This window comes from Tamandua tetradactyla, chromosome 2 (assembly GCF_023851605.1).
Source record: "Tamandua tetradactyla isolate mTamTet1 chromosome 2, mTamTet1.pri, whole genome shotgun sequence".
Taxonomy (NCBI): Eukaryota; Metazoa; Chordata; class Mammalia; order Pilosa; family Myrmecophagidae; genus Tamandua; species Tamandua tetradactyla.
Genome location: NC_135328.1, coordinates 138129005 through 138153066, shown reverse-complemented (window position 1 = coordinate 138153066; position 24062 = coordinate 138129005). Strand labels below are relative to the sequence as shown.

At 43.3% G+C, this 24062-nt stretch overlaps 1 protein-coding gene across 10 annotated transcripts in view; it reads right to left on the bottom strand.

Moving 5' to 3' along the window:
* SUSD4 (sushi domain containing 4) overlaps positions 1–24062 on the bottom strand; it is a 158618-nt gene that overhangs the window by 15110 nt on the left and 119446 nt on the right. For all 10 annotated transcript variants that reach the window (XR_013170793.1, XM_077149160.1, XM_077149154.1 and 7 more), the window contains 2 exons: positions 23858–24031; positions 16747–16935 (listed from right to left, as the gene is read on the bottom strand). Coding sequence is in view for 9 of the 10 variants with exons in the window: in XM_077149160.1 (XP_077005275.1) it covers positions 16747–16935; positions 23858–24031 (363 nt within the window). In the remaining variant the exon portion in view is untranslated. The remainder of the gene's footprint in view (positions 1–16746; positions 16936–23857; positions 24032–24062) is intronic.

The window sequence follows — 24062 nt, the reverse complement described above, 5'->3', positions numbered from 1 at the left end:
AAGTGGATTTCTCACCCTGGAGTTGGGACAGGGTCCCCTTGGCCAGACACTCATTCTTGAGTGGCAGCCCAACAGAAGGCAGCTGCAGAGAGCCAAGGTAGCAGGCTCCTTACTGGAGCATACTGGCTCTCTGGTGGTTCCAATATAGGGATGTCATAGGATCTTCTCCAGAGATGAATGCTGCCTGGCTCTCAGAGTTATGCAAAGCTCACCAGCTGAGTTCACTTAAGGAGGAAGTACTGGGCTCCCCACCCAGGCCCTCTGGAATCCTGGTTGATTTATGACAAGTGGATCACACTCTCCTCTTGAAAGACTGGGCTTACCCAAGACGCAGTCAACCAGCCTCCCTTACAGGGGGCACAGAGTGGCCTTCTCCCACCCAAGTCACTGCTTCCTTCCCTCCAGCCCTCTTTTTTTTCCCTCAGGTGACTCCTCGCCTCTTCTGGTGCATGCTATTCACAACACAGCATGGTAGATGGGCAGAGTTAGAAGCAGCAAAGGTGTTGGCAGGCAGGTGAGAGATGATGGTGGTCCGGACCAGAATAATGGCAGAAGAGGCAGCCAGAGTGGACTGACAGGACATATTTTGGAATTAGAAACATTAGGACTTGTTGAGAGATGAAATTTGGAGGGTAAGGGAAGAATCAAGGGTGACTCCCAGATTCCTGACATTAGTACCTAGATAGATGGTGGTGCCATTTGCCAAGTCAGGTCTTTATTCTGTTTTGTTGACTTTGTGGGAAGGGATTGAGTTTGTATTGAGTTTGGCTTTAGACTGTTTAGGTTTGAGCTGCCATGAGAGAGTCATCCAAGTGTCAAAGGCATGGGGGTTAAATGTATGGTCTTAAGTATAGACTGGATGAGCTCACCAAAGAGACAGGTCCTAGTCCAAATCCTGAGAAATCAGATAGGAGAAAAAGAGACCGGGGAAGTAGATAGGGCTATATCATAGAGAAAAGAAGAGAGTGTTTTGAGCAGGAGAGAGTGGTTCCTCGCAAGTGGAGAAAGGTGGTACGGAAGAGTGTCCACTGGGTTGGCCATAGGAACTCACTGGTGAGTTTGAAAAAAGCAATTTCAGTAGACGGGGTGGGGAAGCCATTTTGGGTGCATTGAGGAGGGAATGGGGTGGGAGGTGGAGGTAACTTTCTAGAGAAGTTTGCTGAAAGGAAACATCAAGTGGGACAGCTGGAGAGCCAAGGGAGATCACCATTCTAACCCAACTGGAACCATACATCTTGCTTATATGTTGGTGGAAGTCGTATAGTTTGGAGGAAAAGATTAGTGATGCAGAGTGGGAGGGGAAAAGGGAAGGAGGGAAGTTGTCAGGAAGGTGGAAGGATATATGTTCGTTTCCTAGGAATGCCATAACAAATTATCATAAACTGGGTGCCATAAAACAACAGAAAGTTATTGTCTCATGGCCCTGGAGGCCAGAAATAGAAATCAAGGCCTTGGCAGGGCCTCTGAAGGCTCCAGGAAAGTAACCTTCTTTGTCTCTTCCCAGCTTCTGGTATTGCCCAGCAATCCTTGGTATTCCTTGGCTCGTGGCTGCATCATTCCAACCTCTGCCTCCATCTTCACGTGGCTTCTCCCCTCTGTCTCTGTGTCTCTTTTCCCTTTCTTATAAGGACGCCTGTCATATTGGATTATGGGCCAACTCTACTCCAGTATGACCTCAGTTGTACTTATTCTATCTGCAACGACCCTTTTTCCAAATAAGGTCACCATCTGTGTACCCAGGAGTTAGGACTTCAACATATCTTTTTCAGGGACATAATTCAACCCCTAATAGGAGATGTGATCCAGGCATGAAGGAAAGACTGGCCTTTGGTGGGAGCAGGAAGGACTCAGAAGGAAGAGCTGGAGCTTTTCATAGGTGTGACTAGATCAGGAGACAGGGTGGCGGAAAGATGGGGGTGGGGGTTCCTACCTGAAGGCTCCCATTTTCTGAATGAAGTGTGAGGTGAGGCCACTGCTGGGGATGGGAGCAGGGGAGGCTTAGGGTTGAGAATTATATATCACTTATCACACATCCTTAACCCATTCACATGTTTCAGGCTTAAAATAAGGTTTAAAAATAGTCTATATGCCATGTGAATACATACACAAATTAATTTGGGGGAAGGGGCAGGAGAATGTAAAACAACATTGTAACCTATAGCCTCTAATTTTTTTAATCCTTCTGAGCTACTGAGCCTGGGTGCTTTGATTGGATGTTTTAATTCTTAGTCTGACAAAAGCACATACAGTCTTCAGGATGTTCTTCAAGTAGGATAGAGCTGCCCCTTTAGTCTGCATACCCACATTTACCACATAGAGTACCATGTGTGGCAGAAGTCACTGGCTGCTCTCCATAATCCAGATTCACCTCTTGCGGCACTGACTGGAAGCTGTGTTAGCCAGTGAGCTGTCCTAGTTCTTTCTGATCTTCAGCTTCCCTTGCTATTCCAAGTACACTTCTCAGCACATCAACTTTGGGATCAGCTGGGAGCTTGTTAGAAATGCAGAACCTCAAGCCATACCCCAGACCTAATGACTTGGAAACATTTTCTTAGCAAAATCTCCAGTTGATTCATATACACACCCTAGTTTGAGAAGTGCTGCCCCAGATCATAAGAAAACTTTGTAGCTGAGCTCAGTACTGATGAGGAGAGAGAGCTGGTTCTTAATGCCAGATTGGGGACCTGAGCTGGCTTCTAAGAGCCTAGGGAAATGCTGGGAAAGCCATGATTCTATGTGCTGGTGCTAGGGGATTATCTCAGACAACACAGAGTGTCTCCCCCTGCCCCGCCCCCACCTCCTTGCTGGAGTGACTCTGCTAGGAACCAGAAATACAGGGACTGTTCTGCTCTGACATGTACAGAGTCACCCAAACCTCTGCCTCTGGCTTCTAATAATCAAAACTGCTATTGAACCAGATGTCTCTTATCTGATCTAAGTTTGGGTAGGTCTGAGGAAGTTTATGGAAACTTCCATGCCAAAGTCATAGCTGTCTCCAAGAGTACATCTGAAACTTTGCTTTTAGCTCAGGGAAAATCAATAAATATTATACAACACATTACATTTTCCACTTTTGTTTTGTTAGAACAAACCAAGAAGGCCAATAAATGTGTCCACCAAAGGAAGCAAATGATTACAAGGCCGGGTGTTTGCTTGTTTTCTGACCGGATGGAGCCTCATGTTCACTTGCTTGGAGATGTGCTGACAGATCAAATTTAAGATCAGTATCACCAGGCAGCCCTGAGGGAGGAGCTCTGATGTGCTTCCTATCTCAGAGTTGCCACATAAGGGTATCCCTGAGTAAGTGCAGAGTATGGCTGATGACAACGGGAAGCTTCTGTGCAGAAAAGTATTGCTTCATGTAGGAAATCTGAAGTCTGCCTGGGTTTTGGAGACATGAAGCCGCTGAGAAGCACATAGTGAGGGAACAGGTATAAACCCATGATTTACTTGGACAGTCTTTTGCAGCTAAGAAAGGCTAGTGCTAGAATCAAAAGCTGTCATGTGTTTGGGTTCTGATGAGGCTGCTCTTCTTTCTTTGCAATGATTAGCGCATCAAGGGCTAAACAGAGGAGAATCGTAATCACCACAAGGTGAAAATAAATCACATAACATCCGTCTGACAGAAAAGTGCCTGGAGATTAGTGAAAATGTTCCAAATATGATCCCCTCCAGCTGGGATTTCTGATGGTAATCAGGGCATCTTACATGTTGAAGGGGGAGAAATCGAGAGGTACAAAATTAAAAAGGAGTGTGTGTCACACAAGGTCACACAGGAAGTCCGTGAGTATGGAGCATTTTGAGTAAGTCTTTTCTATCTCTTCCTGTGACCAGCAAACTCTTCTACCATCACAGATGACAGTGAAATTTAATATAGCTCGTGTACAGTGGAGATTCTCAAACTACTCCACAAACCGGACCAAGGGGCCACAACAAAAACTTACCTAAATGTATCAGATTTTCTGAACCTCAAGTTTTTCTCCTATTCATTTTTCTTAAAATTGTGGTGCTTTCTTATTCTTGTCTATTAGCGAGTCTTAGCAAATAAATAATTGAGTAGTCAGCTAATAATAGTGGGAAGCAACTGGTCATGCTTTTTTCCTAGCTATATGTGAGTGTGTGTGTGTGCATCCACATGCAATCACACTTAGAGGGAGGTCTCTCCATCATATATAGAAAACAGCCATGTTTTCTGCTTTATACAGTATTATCAGTATTTCTTAGTTTTCTGCAAAAAGACATGCTATTCTGTGAAGAGCAGCACGCTGTTCTGATGCCTGAACAAATTTGAGAGCCTCGGGCTTAGAAGTCATAGAAAGTGAAAAGAGAGGGGAAAAAAGAAAAGTTGTTTAGGAGAACACAAAAGGGGAGAGTGTGAGAGTGAGAATGAGAGTGAGAGAGGAAAGACCGAGAAGATACAGAAGGCAGTAGATTAATGACAGCTCCTAGAGGCTCTTACATAGGATGAAGTAGACATTCCTGGGTTGAATTCCTGGCTCACTTACTATGTGGCCTTGGGCATTTTACTTAACCTCTTTCTGAGCTTCAGTTTCCATCATCTATAAAACAGGAAAACTAATACTTAAATTGCAGACTCATAAAAAAATAAGAATTAGAAGTAATATCTATAAATCAGCAAACACTATCCCTGACACAAAAGTAGATGCTCTATAAACAGTTATTATCATTATCGGTTTATATTGTGAGCCAATGAGACAAAATGCAAGCAAGCAGTAATTGCAACAACATTTTCCAAGCACCTGTGGTGTGGGCTGTATAGCCCATATTTAACTTAACTCTAAAAACAGAGTAGGCATGGCTGTTGCTTCATTTACATCGATAAAGAAATTAAGGCTCAGAGAGGTGAAGTTTATTTGCCCAGGGTTACCCAGCAAATAAACTGCAGAAGGTGGAGTTTTATCTTACATGATTACTGACTCCAAAACTGTGCTCTTTTGCTGATTCTTCCCGGGGGGTTTAAGTGTATATAAGGTGTCATGGTTAGGGACAGGTGTCAACTTGGCCAAGTTGTGGTACCTGTTCATCTGATTGGGCAAGCGCTGGCCTGTCTGTTGCAATGAGGACATTTCATAGGATTAGGTCATGATCGCGTCAGCCACATCCACAGCTGATTCCATTTGTAATCAGCCAAAGGGGAGTGTCTTCTGCAATTAGTGATGCTAAATCCAATCATGGGAAGCCTTTTAAGGAGGACTCAGAGGAGACAGGTTGCATTCCTGCTTTGGCTGGTGAGCCTCTCCTGTGGAATTCATCCAGGCCATCCATTGGAGTCATCGGCTTCGCAGCCTGCCCTGTGGATTTTGGACTCTGCGTTCCTACGGTCACGTGAGACACTTTCATAAATTTTATATTTGCAAGTGTTCCCTGTTGGTTCTGTTTCTCTAGAGAACCCTAACTAATACATAAGGGAAAGGGAGGGTAGGGCCACCCAAAGGCTAAGTCTGAGCACAATAAGGAGTTCTTTATCTGCTAAGATGCATGTTTTACACAGTGGGGTTAGTTTGGAAGAGCCTTGGGCCATCAGAGATACAGAAAAGGCCAACTGGGGCAAACCTCATATACCTGGAATTATGCTCTCGTTCAGCTCAGGTGGCAAAGCAGGATGCTGTGGACTGGGCCAGAGGAGAAGCTAGTTCAGGTAGGGGCTATGGGCAGAGTCCAGAGGATGCTAGCTCACTGGGGTTTGGGAAACTGCCAAGACAATTACTTCATACTTGGAAGCAAGAGGTAGAGGGCAGGCCAAGGGGAGTCTGCTTCTTCCCAAGCCAAGACAGGGTGAGCATAAGCCCAGCACTGGCCTGGTAGAGGCCAGGTGCATGGGGACATGGCCAGCTAGAGGAGGAGGGAGACAGAGGAGATGCTGACTTCAAGCAAGTTACCTGGTTAACGTCAGAATGCCTATTGGAAATATCTAGATACTGAGATTTCCTAAAAATGAAATAAAATCCAATTGTGAACATTAAAGTTGTTAACTTGTGAGATATGCTGCAGTCAGCAGAGTAGGGTAAAACTAACACAGGAAGACTGAATCCCTGGCCTTGAACCTCAAGTGTTCCCTGGGAAGATATCATCATTCTTTTCTTCTCTTCAGGTAGTACCAGTAGAAACCAGGTTGGGGATCCTGCCTCGGGGACAGTAGAGAGTCACCCACAGCTAACCCAAAGGGCCACCATGTCTTTGAAAATGCCGGGCAGTGTGGTAGAGTGAAATGTCTCATATGCTATTTTAGCCACAGTTTTCCACAGAATGCTTGGTTTCTCAGCTTCCTACAAACCTACTTTTCTTCCTAATTCAAAACCATTTTCCTCAGAATTAAGATATTCATGGTATGAAAATACAGACTGATGTAGGCACAGTTGTTTGCTTGTGATATCTTAGGCTAAAGATGAATTTTAAAATCTGAATTCCAATAACTGGCTTCTTCTTTTTCTTTGGCTCCAGCTATTTCCCACCTCCTTGATGCCTTGGACTATTAAATCCCTTCAGTTAATAATCTCTTGGTGGAAGAGATGGGGGTAAAAATGCATTCGGTTCTCACCTGTTAAAGAACAAACCAGCCAGAATAGGAACAAGGTTCTAGACTCATCTTCATAAGCCATAACTACTAGGAGAAATTTGAATTATCAGATGAGACACCGTTTTCTCCAAGCACTCTAACTTCAGGGAAATCTGGGCGCAGTTTAGATGTGGGCATCATCTATTTTGCAAAAACAAAATTAAAAAACCTCTTCCCATACAAAAGGCATTCTGATCTCAGGGTCTGTGAAAAAACAAATGACAGAAGACACACAGATGTCATGTAAGGGTCTGAATATTTTAACTACCTATCAATCCAGCTGTCTAATTACTTTGGAAGAAAAGGCAGGAAATTCTGGCAATCATTGATGAAGACAAGTAAGAATGGGGGAGAGAATTGGAGAAGAGAAGGAAAAAGGAAATGATGGGGAGGAACGACCCCCAAACTACCTGCCGAATATCTCCGAGTGAATATTTTCATCCAGCCTGAAAAAGGCCAAGAAGCAACTGAAGGGATTTATGGTCTCCTGAGTTGCACCTGATTGCAAGAGGTTTTATTATCATGAAATAAATATAAGTCATCTAACTTCCTAGAGGAAAGAAGGAAATAATTCTGCCTGGGGCAGGGATGGAGAAGATATTCTAGAGTTTAAGGCCAAGCACTGTGAATTCCTCATTTGTACTGGTAATCTGTTTTCTAAGCATAATGAAATCACCCTCTTGGCACAAGCCTGTGGCTCCAAACCACCAGTCATATAGTTTGCCTGTTTTTCAGCTCTGTACTCTTTCCAGTGACCTGACATTTCAACCTCAGGAAATGAAGACTTCAGCTTGTGTGCCTGGGAATTTTCCAAAAATACGAAGTGTATAGGGTAAAGCAGGAATAAGTTTTGGTGAAAGAAGAGGCTACGTCCCTTAACTCTGTACCCCAAACAAAACCCACCCTAGCGTTCAGCAAAGGGGCAAAGAAACTTAGTTATAGCACGGAGGGTACGGAATTCGGACGGATTCAGAATGGTGATTCCTGGAAGAAGTTTATGTGTATGATTCTTGTTGTGTACAAATAGCTCTCATTGCAGAAAACTCCCACGTTCCTGACACAATTTGACAAAGGGCTTTGCTGGACCCATAGCATGAGGGCAGTTTCAAATCTCTAGATTTATTTGCTGACTAAGGAATTCAATCCCATCCCTGTGCCAAGAGACATTTCCATAAAGACAAGAGCGAGGGCCTAGGCTCAGACTACCGGGTCTCCCATGCTGGTTCAGGCCCCGTTAGCAGCCCGCCCGCCCGGGTTAGAGTCCATCTCTGAAGGTGAGTGTGTAAGGAGGGGTTATTCTAGTCCTTCTTTGGTGTTCTCCTCCTTTCCTGATTTGGTGGAAGAAATCATTACAGAGATCTGCTTTGCTCCCCTTTGGTGGAGAGAAGAATCACTTTCTCATCTTCCTTGGACATTCATCTAAATCTCTGCATCTGAATGAGACTAAGAGGGAAAAAAGATAATTCTGAGCCAGGACAGATGGTGTTTCCAATAGGCTAAAAGGAAGGTAAAGTATTGAATCTGGAGCCACCTGAGGGCTAAGGCTAGTGAACAGGGGGTTTAGAGGGAAAGGACAAGGGAGAGTTCAGGGCCATCTATTGTGTCAGTAGTCATAAAATCCAAGAGCAAAAGAGCCTACAGAGTAGTAGCAGCATAGCCTGAGAACTTGGTTTTATTTGAAAAATAGGAACAAAGTCTCTTGGTTTTCTTAGCACAGAAAGATCAGTGTTTACAGTCTAAATATAAAAAATGAATAATGAAGCTTTGTGATACCACGGCACAATCTACTCTTGAGCACAAGAGAGATGTGTGACCAAGAAGAGGAAGAGGCTTCAGTAGTAATTACTCACTGTAAAGAAAAAAAAAATTAAGTACAGTGATCCCTGGAAATGCTGGTATGACATGCAAGCAGTTGTTTTGTTGTAATCACTCTGCTGTAATGTATGAACAGTACAAGGAAATGTTATTGGAATAATTTACTATAGCTTGTGAACAATAAAATTAATAGGATTGCTTACTATTTTGCATTTCCCTCTAATAAAGAACTGTTCCAAGCTCACAGGCAAGGTGGTAAAGATACAAACAGTGCTGGATGCAGGAATTTTCATTTTTTATTGCCAGAATAAAAAAGGGGATGTTGAGCACTAATCCATGTGCCAATATCGAAAGACACATTTTCAGTTCATGCAGTGACCTCTATGTTGTTTCAGGCAGAGCTTTGCTGCTAAGGTAGTTAACTCACGAGATGGAAAGTGCAGGCTGGGAAGTACTGGAGATTTCCTCTTGCCCAAACCCAGGGAACACAATTTGTTTTCAAAGGGAATGTAAGATTCTTTCGTTCTCAAGCATAAGATTAAAAAACCCAATAAGACTTAAACTGAAGTAAGCAGGGTTCCTGATTAGGATTCCAAATTAGTTATCTACTTACACATTTGAAGGCTGGGAGTCTGAGGAGATGGGGGAATTTTTGTGTGACCCCAGGCAAATCATTTCATTTCTCTGAAGTTCCTAAGGGAGTAAACTAGATGAATGATTTTCAGACTCTGCACAGGCAGGCTCTTGCTTCAAATAAATCTTAAGTGGGAACACAACATGCGAAACAAACTATTGGGAAGGGAGTGTGATCATGTGATGTGCTGGCTGGAACAAGCCTAGCTCAGGCTCTCTTTGCTTCTTGGGGTGCTCCCTGGGCCTCAGGACCAGGGGACGTTCCACAGCCACTGCCCAGGTGTTCCCTAACCTTTGACAAACCTCTTGCATTGGGAGAAGAGAAAGAAGCAGATAGCCTCGGGCAAGCAGCCCTCCTACCACCCATGTCAAAGTTGGGAATATGTTCTACAACTAATTGTGGTGCTGTGCTTGGAAATTTATAGCTTTTTTGTATATATGTTATTGTTCACAAAAAAAGAAGGAAAAAAAGTCGATTGTGATGATAAGAGAAGGCTAACCTTATTTTTTCCATATATAGCTACTCCTATATTCTGGAGCAGCTGGAAGGAAAAATATGAGAGGATCATATGGAGACCCATGACAAACTCTGGGATCTGTCCTGTAACTACTTGTTGAAGAGTGCTTTGAAAACTATTGCTTTTTCTTTCTTTGTTCTGTGTATATGTTATACTATACAATAAAAAAGTTAAAAAAAAAAATCCAGTGCAGAATAGTTGCCAATTAATTAGGGGACTTGATTTGATGCTTTCTTATCGGGTGGTCAGGGGGTGGACGTCAGAAGGTGAGAGGCCCTGCTCCTCCAGGCTTCCCTGGGGGGGGGGGGGTGGCAGAAGGAAGGGCACAAGAACCACCTGCAGAGTTTCCGGCTCTGGTCTGGGGTCACGCCATCCTTGACTTCACCCTGGACGATAATTTACAGCAAACTTCTCAGCTACAGACATGATTCCTTTTTGTTCTCTGAATTTTCCTTTTATAAAATGGGAACAAGAGCAGCAGTACCTAGCTGTTATAATACCCAAGGGGCTCTCTCACTCCTTTCCTAAGGCAGGGTGGCGTCCTTTACCTGGTGAGACCCAGATTTCCCTGCTGTGTCTCTGCTATTCCCTACATAAGATCCACTTGGAAGTCCTGAGTCAGGATGAAGTGACAGCAGGATTCCTGGAGGAAGAAATCATGTCAGGCTCCTCTTACACCTGGACATGTTTTAGCTTGGGAACAAAGTGGACTGCAAATGCAGCTCGGGAGCTGGGAACCCTCCACATCCAAACTGGCTTTCAGTTTTGATCCCAAATTGGAACCTTTCAAGTTATCTCACATTTGGCCAAACAGGGTTTTTTGATTTCTTATTTCTCCTCCTTTTCTTATAAAAGGACGCAGACCTAAAAGGAACCGTGGGCACTAGCAGGTCCTTAGGAAATCACACTGCTGCACTGCCTATAATTGAATTGAAGCTGTCTGATTAAACTTCCATCTCAGTCTGTGTGTTCTCTGAAAAGAAAGGGAAGGGGAAAAATCACTTCGGGCATTCTGAGTTTGGGGACTGGGCGAACTTAAAAACAAAAAAGTTTGAGATGTTCAGCCTCTAATGAGGTCAGATTTGCTCGCTCCTGGGAGAAATGCCAGCTGCGAGGTTGAAAAAGCCTGTTGAAAATGTCAGCATCGAGGAAGCCACTGCCTAAGTCATTACAGATGAAACCTTACGTAGCTGCAGTTTCTGGAGTGATTTATTCCGCTATTTGGGAAAAGCAAACAAACAAGCACACCAAACTCCCTGGGCCCCTGGGCCCACCTGGCTGCTTTCCTGGAACGCTTGTGTCCCCAGCCGCCTTCTGAACGCAGGGAGTGCATCAGCACAGCAAAAAATGACTCCTCAACTCAGTCCTCCCCAGCTCTTCCACAGCCTCTTTAGAAATCCTTCCAGGCGGTCTCAGGATAGGTAACAATCTTTTCTACTGCCAGAGACCCTGGATAGCTTACACATGGAATATTCAGAATCAGGCACCATCTGCCTAGAGAGAGATTTCCAGCACACCACAGGAGAAATGTAAACCCCTTGGGAGTGGAGACCATGTATAACTTGTTTGCCACTGCCTTCTCTGTACCTTGCCAGACAGTCAGCATATAAGCATAAAAACATGTTTACTGAATGAATAAATAAATCTCACAGGCATTTACTTAAAACAGCACATACCACTGAATTGATTTTTTTCTTTTCAAACTCTAATCTTGACTACACGCTTGATTGGTCCTCTCAAGATCTGATTGTATCTCTTTTTCCTACACATCTACTCAAAGAATGACTTCTGGTTAGAGGGTCTAGTCCTCTAATTTGACTATAGGGAAACAGGAATCTTTGAATGGGGCTACAATTAAGGACTCCGAATTCAATCCCGGGTTCTGGCTCTGTTACCTGCCTCAGGAGATCTCGGCTGCTGTTAACCAGCCCTTTGAAAGAGGTGCCCCTGAGATTCCTGATCCAGATACCCAGCACCACTACACTACTTCAAGAAATTTGAAAATCTGAATGTGAAGAGAATGTTACTGATACTTAAGGCATTTTAATGGTTCTTCCCCAAGGACAGAAAAAGCCCTGTTCTACAGCCACTCATAGCCAGGGTCCCCTGCAGTGCCAAAGGCATGGCATCCAGGGAATTCTGGGTGGTTATCACCTCTTCTTAGACTGCCTATGTGTGTATGCATCCCTCCCTGGAACCATTTGCCGCAGGGATGCTTCACTTACTTATTTTTATACCCCTCAATATCCTTCCATATTCCTGCCTTTCAAACCACTGAGCCAGTGCCCCTCACCAACACACGAAGGCATTTTGCCTAAGTCGATGAGCTCCAAAGAGCTTCGAAATGCACCGTGCTTCTGTATGAGTGTGATGTTCAGACTCTTTCTCTTTTCCCAAAGCTAAAGTGGAGACAGAAAAAACATGCTTCTGTTTGGCCTCTAGGGAAAATAAACCAAAAACAAAAAGCAAAACCTCAAATCCCTGGGTAAGAATTTTCATTTTACAATTGTTATATCACCAACTAGAATTGTCCTTTTACCCATCCCAAATGCACAAGCACTCATGGGCCTCTTGGTAAAAAATAAGCATTTATTTTTGTGCATAGGTGGATGCTGCTGTAAGTGGGCACTGCCTGTAATGATGCTATTTTTTATGGTTAATGAATTTGTTTTCTTCTCCTCTTTAGACTGTAAATCCTTCAAAGCAAAGAATTTTGTCTTTTTCTTTCTTTGTAATTCCCCAGTGCCCAATTTAGTTGCTCTGTGCCTAGCAGGTGTTCAATAAACACTGCTGACAACATGAATTGAGTTCTTAGCACTTAATAAATGAGAAATCATTCACATTCATTCTCAAAGGTTTTATTTAAAAAAAATATTTTTTTGGATTCAATGTGTGTGTGTGTTTATGTAGTAGATAGAAAAAGACAAGAGACTCAGAAGAAGAGGGCCAGAGAATGGGAAATTTTAAGATACACACACAGGCAAGGAAAAGCATGCAGACCCACATTGAGACTGGCCAGTGCACAGAGACCCAGAGAAAGCCTTCTAGGTCCAAATAGTCATCTGTTTCAATGTGTTGCAACGCCCATTCTGGTTCAAGACTTCAGGCGTTTTATTCCACAACACACTGATGGGAAAATACATATGCTCCATGATATTCCACTCTCAACAAGATGGGCATAACAGTCCATCTCTCAAAACACACGACCTGCACCCACATAGCAGGCCTTGGGATTTTTACCCCTTTTGCCGATGCCTGCCAAGCTTTTCCTTCCAAGTTATAAACTCCTTCATGAAGCAAGGTACCGACATGTGTGAACGGGACAGCTGTTACTTTGAACATTTGCACCTGTGAAGCTTGCCCTCCTAAAGCTTTCTCTGTCCCACTGGGGAAGGGAGCATCATGTGGCGGAAAGAGCAATGGACCAAGAGTTGGAGAAGCTGGGCAAGTTATATCATCCTTCGAGGTATCAGTTTCCTTGTCTGTTAAAAGGACATCAGTATCCCTGACTAGCTCACTGGATGAAGTGAGGGTTCACTGCACCCAGGGGACACATGGGACAGTAAGGTCCACTGCCACCTGATGGGCAGCAGGACCTCATTTATACTCCCAGGCCCCACAGCTGGGATTTCTACAGGGAGAATAACAAGAATGGCAAATTCCTTTCTATGCAATGATTCTTTAAAACATTTTTGACTCTTTAAAAAAATGGCTATCAAGACATCCAATTATTTTCCCTGTTGGATGTAAAGCAGTCTGAAAAGTTCATTTAGATAGCATGCCTTGGTGATTAAGAGCATGAGCTTTGAAGCAACAAAGACCCACAATGGAGTCTCAGTTTACCTACTTAGTAACCACGTGACCTTCGTAAGCCTAGGTTTGCTCATCAGTAAAATGAGGCTAATAACAGTATGTGCCTCAGAGGGGTATTACACAGATTAAATGAGACACTGTACCGAAGATTTTGGTCAAGAGCTTGACATGTGGTAAGTTTGCAAACTAATGGCAAATACTCAGCCTATCTTCTCATTATCTAGGATTTTAATATGAAGGCAGCAAAGAATATGCAAATAATCAAAACAGCATCTAAACAACCAAATAGGGTAACTACGTACATGCACTAAAGTGTCAGATCCTCATTCACTTATTAACTGCAACTTTATACACAATTTTAAGAGTAATAATAATGATGAACACTTGATTGGCTACTTACTATGTGCCAGGCACCTCACTAACTAAATGTGTTACATTTGTAATCAATACTGAATCCTCCAATACCAAAGGGTTAGTATAATCATCATCCTCAGTTTTCAGATGAGGAAACAGAGGCTCAGTGACCTGTCCCAGGTCATAGTTACTAAATAGACCCAGAATATGATCCTGGCAGCCTGAAGATAAGTCCACACTCTCAGTCGAGGTGCTACTTTGCCTCCATAACCATGTTGGTGATCCAATCTCCTGGCTCATAGCAGGTCAGAACAAGAGAACGGGGGGCAGAGCTGCAGTGACAGGTGCACTGGCAGCTGAGGGGTTTGTGAGAGAGGAAAGGGAAGGTGGCAAGATGCTTAGAAGAAAGGCTTTCACCCAAACCCATCCACTTTAGGGGTCAGGAAGCCCTAGGATATTTCCAACCCCCCCCAAGAGGATCATCATTCCATAACACGGTGCAATAATTTTCACTATGTCATCAAGAAAAATCAAACGGTGTCCTTAGGAAGACTGGAAAATGAGGAGGAAAAAGTATGGGTGATGTGTGAAAGGGGTAGATTCCTTCTGGACAATTCATTTATGCTGAATAGCCTCTGACAATATGGCATAAATAAGAGGCCCTCTTTTTAAAAAAATGATGAACAATTAAAGAAAGGGTTTAAGAGATACCAACACCTAGGTACCTCTAGACAACTTTTTCATGAATCTTTACCTCTTATTACCATTGCTTACTTTAACCCAGTTTCTATCAAGTTTTTTTTTGGGGGGGGGGTTCATGGTCTGGGAATCAACTCGGGTCTCCCACATGGAAGGTGGGCATTCTACCACTGAACCACCCATGCACCCTCTATCAAGTTTTGAGAAAAAAAAATAAAAACATCTTTTAATCCCTCTGCACCCCTCAGTTTAGAATCGTGGCTTCTGTGACTTTAGCCAATGTTGTATTTAAAGGGATCATAGACTAATTCCATCAGACAATTTAAAGGGATAAGTAATGAAAATAAAGATTTATAGACTGTTTCCGGCACATGGGTGGTTCAGTGTGGAATGCTCGCCTGCCACGCAGGAGACCTGGGTCAATTCCCAGCCCATGCACCCCCACACCCCCCACAAAAAGATTTATAGATTGTTTAAATAAATGAGTAAAAAAGAAAGGTCTCAAGTGGCCTTCCTGACACATGCTGTTCTCACAGTGGGTGCTCAGCATCCTTCCTCAGTGGGCGCCAAGGATGTCAGGGGAAAAGGCCCAAGTGGTCTTTCCACATGTGCTGAACCACGAGGATCATTTCCAATCGGAAGCCGGCCACAGCTCCTGTTTATAACCTTCGATAGTTGCATCCTGATGCTATATTTTGTTTCATACCTATTCATCTTATATTCTCTAGGTTCCTTAAACACTGCTTTCGAAGTCCTAAAATGAAGTTTATCAGCACACGACTGCTTGAAATGCATATACAGTAAATTTTAAAAGATTTAAAAATAGGCATTTCAAATTAACATAACAGGGCCAGCTTTAAACTATCCTCTATTTCTGGTTATCTGAGGAGGAAGAAACCTCTAGGAACCAGAAAAGAGCACCCTACCACCCGCTGCTCAGCCTCACCTGAGCCTCGCGCCCACCCTCACCTCAACTTACCAGCTGAGTCCAGACAGCACAGCTGTTCCCAGCGTTGCCAGATCTAGCTAAGAGAAATACAGGAGGCCCAGTTATATTTGAATTCCAGGTAATTTTTTACTATAAGTAAGTCCCATGCAATATTTGGGATTTGCTTATATTAAAAAGTCATTTGTTGTCTACCTGAAATTCAAATTTAACTGGGCACCCTGGATTTTATCTGGCAACTCTACTCTAGGCCCCAATTCCCTAGAGTATCTAGGATGGGTTGGAACTAGGGGTGAATGGGGCTCTAATTACTAGCTGAGGAGTGTGGAAAAATGAATGGCTCAAGCCCAGTATTCCGGCTCCACTAGGAGCCAGGCTCCCCTCCCTTCCACCTCTTCACTCACTCTTGTCCAAAGGGGCCCAGTGAGACCTGAGCCAACCCCACTCTAAGTCCCATAATTTCCTTTAAGCAATGCCCTCTGACCAGTCACACATCCTGACCTGGCTTCCTCCCACGCTGAGGTGCGCTTCTGTAGAGATGCCTTTCAGGAGAATTCACTTGCTGCCACATTCTATTGTTTCATATTTTGTTTTCCAAGCTAGGCTGCAGATAGTTGTAGGTGGGGCTCTTGACTGGAGGTTTCCTTCTATTTCTTCTTTTCCCACATTGACCCCTTGCCACCCACTGTATTCAGATGCCAAGTGTTTGTTAACTTCGGGCGGTCTTCGGTCATCATTTCAAATGAACAAACATGTCCAACTTGCCAGGCAGAAGTTTTTATGTCTCCACAGACACTGCGTGATTCTGGTAATGGATGCCCCACCCTCCACACCTCTGCCACTACTCCAAACTATTGATTAGCGATACTTAATTTTATTACATTTTCTTTTTTTATTTAATAAAAGCAGGGAAGAAAGAGCTCATGGTTTCAGGCTGTTGAGCGTGTGCCTGCAGCAAAACATTTACAGCTAAGCTATAAAGCGCTTGAAAATATGGAAGAAACATTGACACAACAATAAAACGAGGCATGAGATTAATGATGCCAGCATACAATCTGTTTTCATTTGGTGCAGAGAAAATTAATTTCTGAAGCCATTTCATTTAACTTTGCAGTATTTTGCAGTTTAACCTTTAATGCTTGAAACTTTTCTCTTTTATCCATCTTCCTCCCCATTAAACCTAAGGATGGGGGAAGAAAGTTTTATGGTGAGATGTAAGGACAGCTTTCTGGTAGGTGACCTGGCTTGCTGCCTCTGCTCTGGAGGGAGGCAAGAAAAAGGCACTCAGGTAACAAACATTATGCTGACCAAAGTTCGCCACTCTTTAACTCTACGTAAACACCCATATTACTTATCTAAAACACAACTTCTAAAAGAATAAGATGTGTTACCTTCCAGAGCAAGGCACCGGGGTGGGCTGGACGACCAGATGAGGTTGTGGATGCACTCGAGATACTCTGACCCCTCTAGTTTAAATCCAGGGAAGCAGTGGTAGGAGATCACAGTTCCCACAGGGAAGGAGGTCTGGAACTCAGAGCTGTTCATGTAGCCATTAGAAGAGGTTAATGGTCTCAGGCAGCCTGTGCAAGGCAAAAGGAAAGGGGAAAGTCCTGTTATGGGGAAACATTTCACTCAGTCATTGCGATTGGTTGAGCAAGGTCTCCCTCAAATTCATGTCCACACAAAACCTCAGAGTGCGACTTTATTTGGAATAAGGGTCTTTGCAGAAGTAGCTAAGATAAGATTCAAATGAGATCATTTTAGATTAGAGTGGGCTCTAAATCAATCAGAATAGAAAAGGAAAAGACAGAGACACAGGAGAACACCATGTGACAGCGGAGGCAGAGAATGAGTTAAGCTGACACAAGCCAAGGCATGCCAGGACCTAGCAGAAGCTGGAAAGGGGCAGGGAAGTTTCCTCCTCTAGAGCCTCTGGAGGGAACATGGCCCTGCCGACACCCTCTTTGTGGACTTTTGGCCTCTAGAACTGTAAGAGAACACATTTCTGTTGTTTAAAGCCACCTGGTTTGTGGCAATTTGCTATGGCCACCCTGGGAAGCTAATATAGTCATCTTTTTACATCTAAAAGACAAACCCGATACTTAACTCTTCAGAATTCCTGACTAAAGATGGCACGGCCCAAGGAAAAAAGCCCCTTGGTCTTCAGTGCTCAGACTTCCTTATTCTATTCACCTATTCTGTTTATAATGCGCATATTTGCAAATGGTGCCAAATGAATCAAATTAAGTTGATAAGAGTGGGGGTGTTTGTGAGGATGGGGGACTGAGGGTAGAACACCCCTCGCCTGGTGGTTCCTGGCTCTGACTACACATCAGATAACCCCAGGAGTTTTCAAACATACCAGTGCCTAGGCCCCATTCCCAGTGGCTCCAATATTTTTGATCTGGGTAAAGTCTGGGCATCACCCTTTTTTTTTTTTTTAAGCTCTCCAAGAAAGTCTAATGTGCTGTCAGGGTTGAGAAGGTGCTATACATAAGAGGAAAGACACACCCTAGTGGTTTTGATGATGGCATGGATGGCCAAGGAAGGTTTTGATGCACACTCAACTCCACTGTAGCAGATCATAGAATGGATGCATGCCTGAGAAGGTGCAATTAAATGTTTGAAACTCCAGTTGTGCTTTGAAGTTAAATAGATGTGGAACCTTGCGGTGCAGTGGTATTCATACTTTGACAAGTATCAGAATCATCTATGGGGGGCGGAGGAGAGGGCTTGTTAAAACACAGATTGTGACGTCCCACTTCCAGACCTTGTAATTCTGTAGGTCTGGGATGGAGCCTGGGAATTTGCATTTCTGGTATGTCCAGGTGATGCTGATGCTGCTGGTCCAGAGACCACACTTTGAGATCCCCTGCGGAATTGAGTCCTTGCATCAAGCACAGAAATCTGTGTGACATAAAGAGTGGAAGTGAGACCTGCATTCCCTACTGCTTTCGGTAAAACATCAGCTCCCTATTTTCTTCAAGCCTGTGCAGCCTAGTAGAACATTCTCAGTGGCACAAAAATCTGTTTTGTGTGGCATCTACTGTGATCATGGAATTTCTCATTGGCTTCAGCAATTCCACTGGAGGGAATAATGACACTGCAGGGATGGTATTCTTCCAGGAGAGACTTAATTGTGTGTGAAGTAAATATCATATAACGAAAATACTTCGTTCCTCTTCCAGTCACCAAGTATAGACTATATCATATGCACAGTAGCAGATGCCTTACGTCTTCTCCAAAGCTGACCCTGTATAAGCATCTTAAAGAGATCTCTCAGCAAATTGTTTCAATCAATGACATGTTTTTAAAACACGCTGGTGTACGGTGTCAGGGTGAGACTGGGGTGAAGTGAGTGGAGTGCCAAGGATGCAAAGTTTAGGGAGCACTCACTCTTGGGTTTGGGCAAGTGCTGAGCCCACACGGCTGTGTCCTGGTGTCACAGAGTGCTGCAGACAGCAGACCCATTGTGAACCAGCCAGCATCCTGCCCCAGCATATGATCTATCCTGGAGAATGTTCCATGCACACTAAAGAAGAATGTATATCCTGGTATTTTGGGGCATAATGACTTATATATGTCTGTTAGGTCTCATTCATTTATCAAGTTGTTTAACTTCTCTATTTCCTTGTTGATGTTCTCTCTGGTTGTTCTATCTATAGAGGAGAGTGGTGTATTGAAGTCTCCTACTATTATTGCTGAAACATCTATCGCTCCCTTCAGTTTCGCCAATGTCTGTCTCATGAACTTCGGGGCTCCTTAATTGGGAGCATAAACATTTATGATTGTTATTTCTTCTTGGTGAATTGTCCCTTTTATTAATATATAGTGTCCTTTGTCTCTTATGATGTCTTTACATATAAAGTTTATTTTGCCTGATATATAGCTACTCCTGCATTCTTTTGATTACAACTTGTGTGGAACATCTTTTCCCATCCTTTCACTTTCAAACGATCTGTATCCTTGTGTCTAAGATGAGTCTCTTGTAAGCAGAATATATCTGGATTATATTTCTTAATCCATTCTGCCAATCTGTATCTGTTAATTGGTAAATTTAATCCATTAACATTCAAAGTTATTACTGAAAAGGCATTTCTTGAATCCACCATCTTATCCTTTGGATTTTGTTTGTCAGATCTATATACTCTTTTCCCTATATCTCTTTTTATCCTTTAAGTTACCCTTACTGGAATACTTCAATTCTGTGTCATTCTCCAGACTTCCCTCCCCTGTCCTGTTTTTTTTTTTTCAACTGGCAGAAATCCCTTTAGTATTTATTATAGGGCTGGTCTCTTGTTGACAAATTCATTCAGGATTTGTTTGTCTGGGTACAGAATTATTGGCTGGAAATCTTTCTCTTTCAGATTCTTAAATATATCATACCATTGCCTTCTTGCCTCCATAGTGCCAATTGAGTAGTCTGAATTCAGTCTTATGTGGGTTCCTTTGCGTGTAGTAGATTGTTTTTCTCTTGCTGCTTTCAGGATTTTCTGCTTCTCTTCAACATTTGACTGATTAGTATGTGTCTTGGGGAAGGCCTATTTGGAGTTACTCTATTTGGAGTTCATTGGGCTTCTTTGATTTGTGTCTTCATGTCCTTTATAAGAGTTGGGAAGTTTTCTCCCATTATATCCTCAACTAATTTTCCTAGCCCTTTACTTTTCTATTCTCCTTCTGAGACACCGATGATTCTCATATTTTTGTGGTTTGTTTTGTTCATCATTTCAGGGAAATCCAAGTCAAATTTTTCCATCTTTTTTGCCATTTGCTGTTTTGAGTGCTCGAAATCAGTTGTCCTGTTCTCTAGTTCACTTATTTTTGCTTCTGCCTCTTCAAATCTGCTGTTGTGTGTCTCGTGTATATTTTTTTATTTGGTCTACAGCATCTTTAATCTCTATGATATCTGCTATTTTTCTATTTATTCTTTCAAATTCCTCTTATGCTTTTCTAGTGTCTTCTTGATCTCCTTTATGTCATTAGCCATCCCATTTATTTTATTTAGTAGAGTTATATGAACATCTTTGATTAGTTGTTCTAAAGTCTGTGTCTCTTCTAGTGCTTTAATTTGGTCATTAGGCAGGGCTATATCTGTCTACATCTTGACATGCTTAGTGATCTTCTGTTGTATTTGTGGCATATAAACATCTTGATAAGTTTACTTTGTAAGTCGATTTCCTTCAGTAGTCTAAAGCTTTGCATTTGTGCGATGGATGTGGAGCAGGATGTAGGGCATAGGCCAGGGCATAATGCATTGCAGTGCAGGTATAGGCGCAGGTTGGGGATGCTACGCTAGTGCCTTTGAGCATAGGGTGCACGGTGCGGTGTTGCAGAGGTGTGGTGCAGGGGCCGTGGGTATGTAGTGCAGCTCAGGCAGACCTTGGAGCATAGAAGCAGGTGCAGTTTGAGGGACACAAAGGTAGTCCTAGTCTGCTAGCCCCAGTCTCCCCTTCTGTGTACTCCTGAGGGCTCCAGGCTTCCCTTTGGAATGCTTTAGGCTGTTTGCACCAGCTGGATGGTCTCTAATTCTCTGCATCTCAATTTTTCAGCTTTTGCAACCAGGGCCTCTCTATGTAGTGTAGAAGACCCTTATGGGTCACTTATACCCTGGAATCGCCACCTCAGTCACTTTTCTGTTTCTTGGAGCAGGGGTGAACTAGACCTATCCTATTCTGCCAATTCCTGGAATCCAGCCGTTTTGCAGTAGTTTGTACTGTCTGACTCAAAAAGGCTTGGGTTTTTGTTGTTGTTTTTTTCCATCAGCCCTACTTCTCAGTCAGGGCAAAAACTCCTGATACCTTTAACACTTATTCCAGGTTTATCTGAGCTGGTGTCCTATTTTCAGTAATCATAATTTGTTAATTAATTCCTCAAGTGGAGCTTGGCTGAGCTAAGCCCTTGCTGCTAGTAAAGTCTGTTTCCTTTCCCCTCGGGGAACCAGACTGTTGATCTGTGGGGGAGGGGCACCAACCTCCGTGCCTTGGGGGACTTATAGTTCTGTGTGGGATCTCAGTCAATCCAGCTTGCCCAGACTGGTGCACACTCTGTGTCCGGTCACTGATGTAGCCCCAGCAGTCAGTTCTTGGCTATTTACTAGCTGCTCTAGAGGACGAGCTAAATTCCACACCTCACTAAGCCACCATCTTGCCCCCGTCCCTTCTAGCCAGCACTCTGGACCTAAGGAATGGACCATACCTGGAGGCTGGAGTTCATGGCTTGTTTTAGATAATCCCCACAGCCTCAAATGATTTTTATCTGAGCTGAAAACTGACAATGTTCACAGCAAGAATGAAGTGTGTGAGAGAAGGGAGAAACAATCAATAATCTAAGCAAAAAAAGATAAATAAATGAATAAGCAAAAGTGAATGTATTAAAATCATAGCATAGTTCAAATGAGCGGGCTGCAGGGATGACTGCCCCACTCCTTTTCCGAGGAAGGAGCTGTAGTCTAAGTTATACAAGCTGATAAAGTAGCTTCCCCTAAATAAAGAGGAGCTCAGCTCCATAGCTAGCAGGAGGCATCAGGGCACTAACCTTCAAAACATAAAGGTCCCTTGGGAAAAAATGGCCTCGGAACAACCCCCTTCCTCCACCTCCAAGAACTCCAGGAGATGGAAGGGGTTATAATTCATGGAGTTAATTGGAGAAGGAAAGATATGCTCACTCTTGGTTGGAGACGGCCTGTCCTAAATATAACAGCAGGAACCCAGCTTCAACTCAATAGCTCAAGGTGATTTCTATTTGCACTTCCAGATAATAGAGAAAAGACACCTCAGGCTTTAGTGCCTGGATCTATAGGTGCAAATAAAAGTTAAAGAATGAAATGTCACGCTAAGGGCCAATTATATTCCCCCTGGGGGCTTGGGGCAGTGTGGGGCTATCTACAGCAGCCCTGATTCCTCAGTGTCTGAGCTGGGCCCGCAGGCCGGCTGCAGAGAGCAGGTGGAACGCCAGCAGCTCCGGCCGGCGAGGGCTCTCTCCTGCCTCTGCAGCAAAGCTTGGGGGTGGCACCTCCTCCAAAGGGACAAAGGGCTCCAAGGAGAAATGAAAGCTGGGCTTCGGTTTGAAGAAGCATGCCTCTCAAGAGCAGCCAGCAAACCCTTCTGCTATCGTCGTCATTGTAGAACCACAAAAGTTATTTTTTGACTTTTTTGACACTTGAATGTAGACAGATGGAGGGAGGGGCAGCGGCGGTCAGACAGAGCAACGGGAAAACCTGTTTCTGAACTCCTCACAATGACAGCCCCAAATTTATACCGCCATAGGATATTTTCAAAATGTCACTGGGGAAAAAAGGGCTGCTGCAGAAGCCTACTGTGCTGAAGTGACTTAAAAGGAAATAGAAAGGATGGAAGAACAAAAGGATCTGTGGAAAATATGAAGGCGAGAAGTGACTCGAGTCTGAGGTAATTTTCCTCACCATTTCTCAGCTAGCCCGAGGACTGGAACAAATCAGCACTTAATACAGTTCATTTGAATAAACAGCCCAGCCTAAAAGGCAGCTGCTTATTTTATGGACAGTCTCTCAAAGTGTAAATAAATCATGCATCTCCCCTAAACATGTATTATATAATATGCTAAGCAATGCAGGAAGTTTCTGGGGAGAAGCAAATGGGGGTGTGATGGACTGGGCTACCCTGTACCCTAAAACTGAAGCTTTTGCTTCTTCAAGGGGTCATGACGCACACTCTCATGTAAAGAACTGATTTATTTCCAACTATGGGAAAGCAATATCAGAGGCTGCCAGTTGTGATTTCCAGGCACAAAGTTAACATTCATTTCAACTTTAACATGCCAGCGGTGCAAATGAGATTGCTCTCCCTCTCCTTTCAATTGTGAATTATGCATTGGTTTCTTGGACCTTTGGTCCAAGCCACACATCAAAAAAATAAAACCAGAATTAATGTGAATTCAAGGGCTTATTTTTACAAACAGGGACCCCTACACTGGCCCACGTACATTTTTAAAATGCAGGAGGATAAAGATTCACTGTGCGGTTTGGATGAAATTTGAATTTGATTATTTTTCAGCCCTTCATGCATTATAAAAAGGGATAACATTATTAGGAGAAAATAGCCTCTGTAAAATTGGCTTTAAAGATATTCTCACTGCTACTGAAATACGTATAAATGCCCTATTATTTCCATTAAATATACCATAGTTCATCATTGTGTTCACAGCCTATTTACAAGTCTTCTCATTCTTCAGCCACTTTTGATTTCTTAGAGTGAAGGAGACATCCAAGATGCTAAATAATATGGTATTCCCCTTTACACTTTAAAGCCAACATACGGAGTCAGAATACAAACCACAGGGAGTGGCTGCAGAGAATCCAAGAGCAGAGTTTTGGCCACCACGATGAAGACACAGCTGGAGCCGTGGGGGCGGGAGTCTTTGTTTTCTCCCTCTAGTATCTGTAGCATTCTATTAGAGAAACATGTAGCTGCTCTACAGCATTGTCTGAGAGGAGAGGAGCTGAGAACTAAAGCTTCTGTCCTGTACCTTGACAGATGGGCAGATTGTCCCATGTTCCATCATCACGACATAATGAAACCATGTTGTACAGGTCGGGGTAGCGGATTTGGAATCCTTCATGACAGGTGATGATTAACTTATCTCCGTGTCTGTATGTCTTGTTATGAATCTCAGCATCTTCAATTTGAGGGATACGGCAATCTGCAATTTTGTAGAAAGCAGACATTATTAT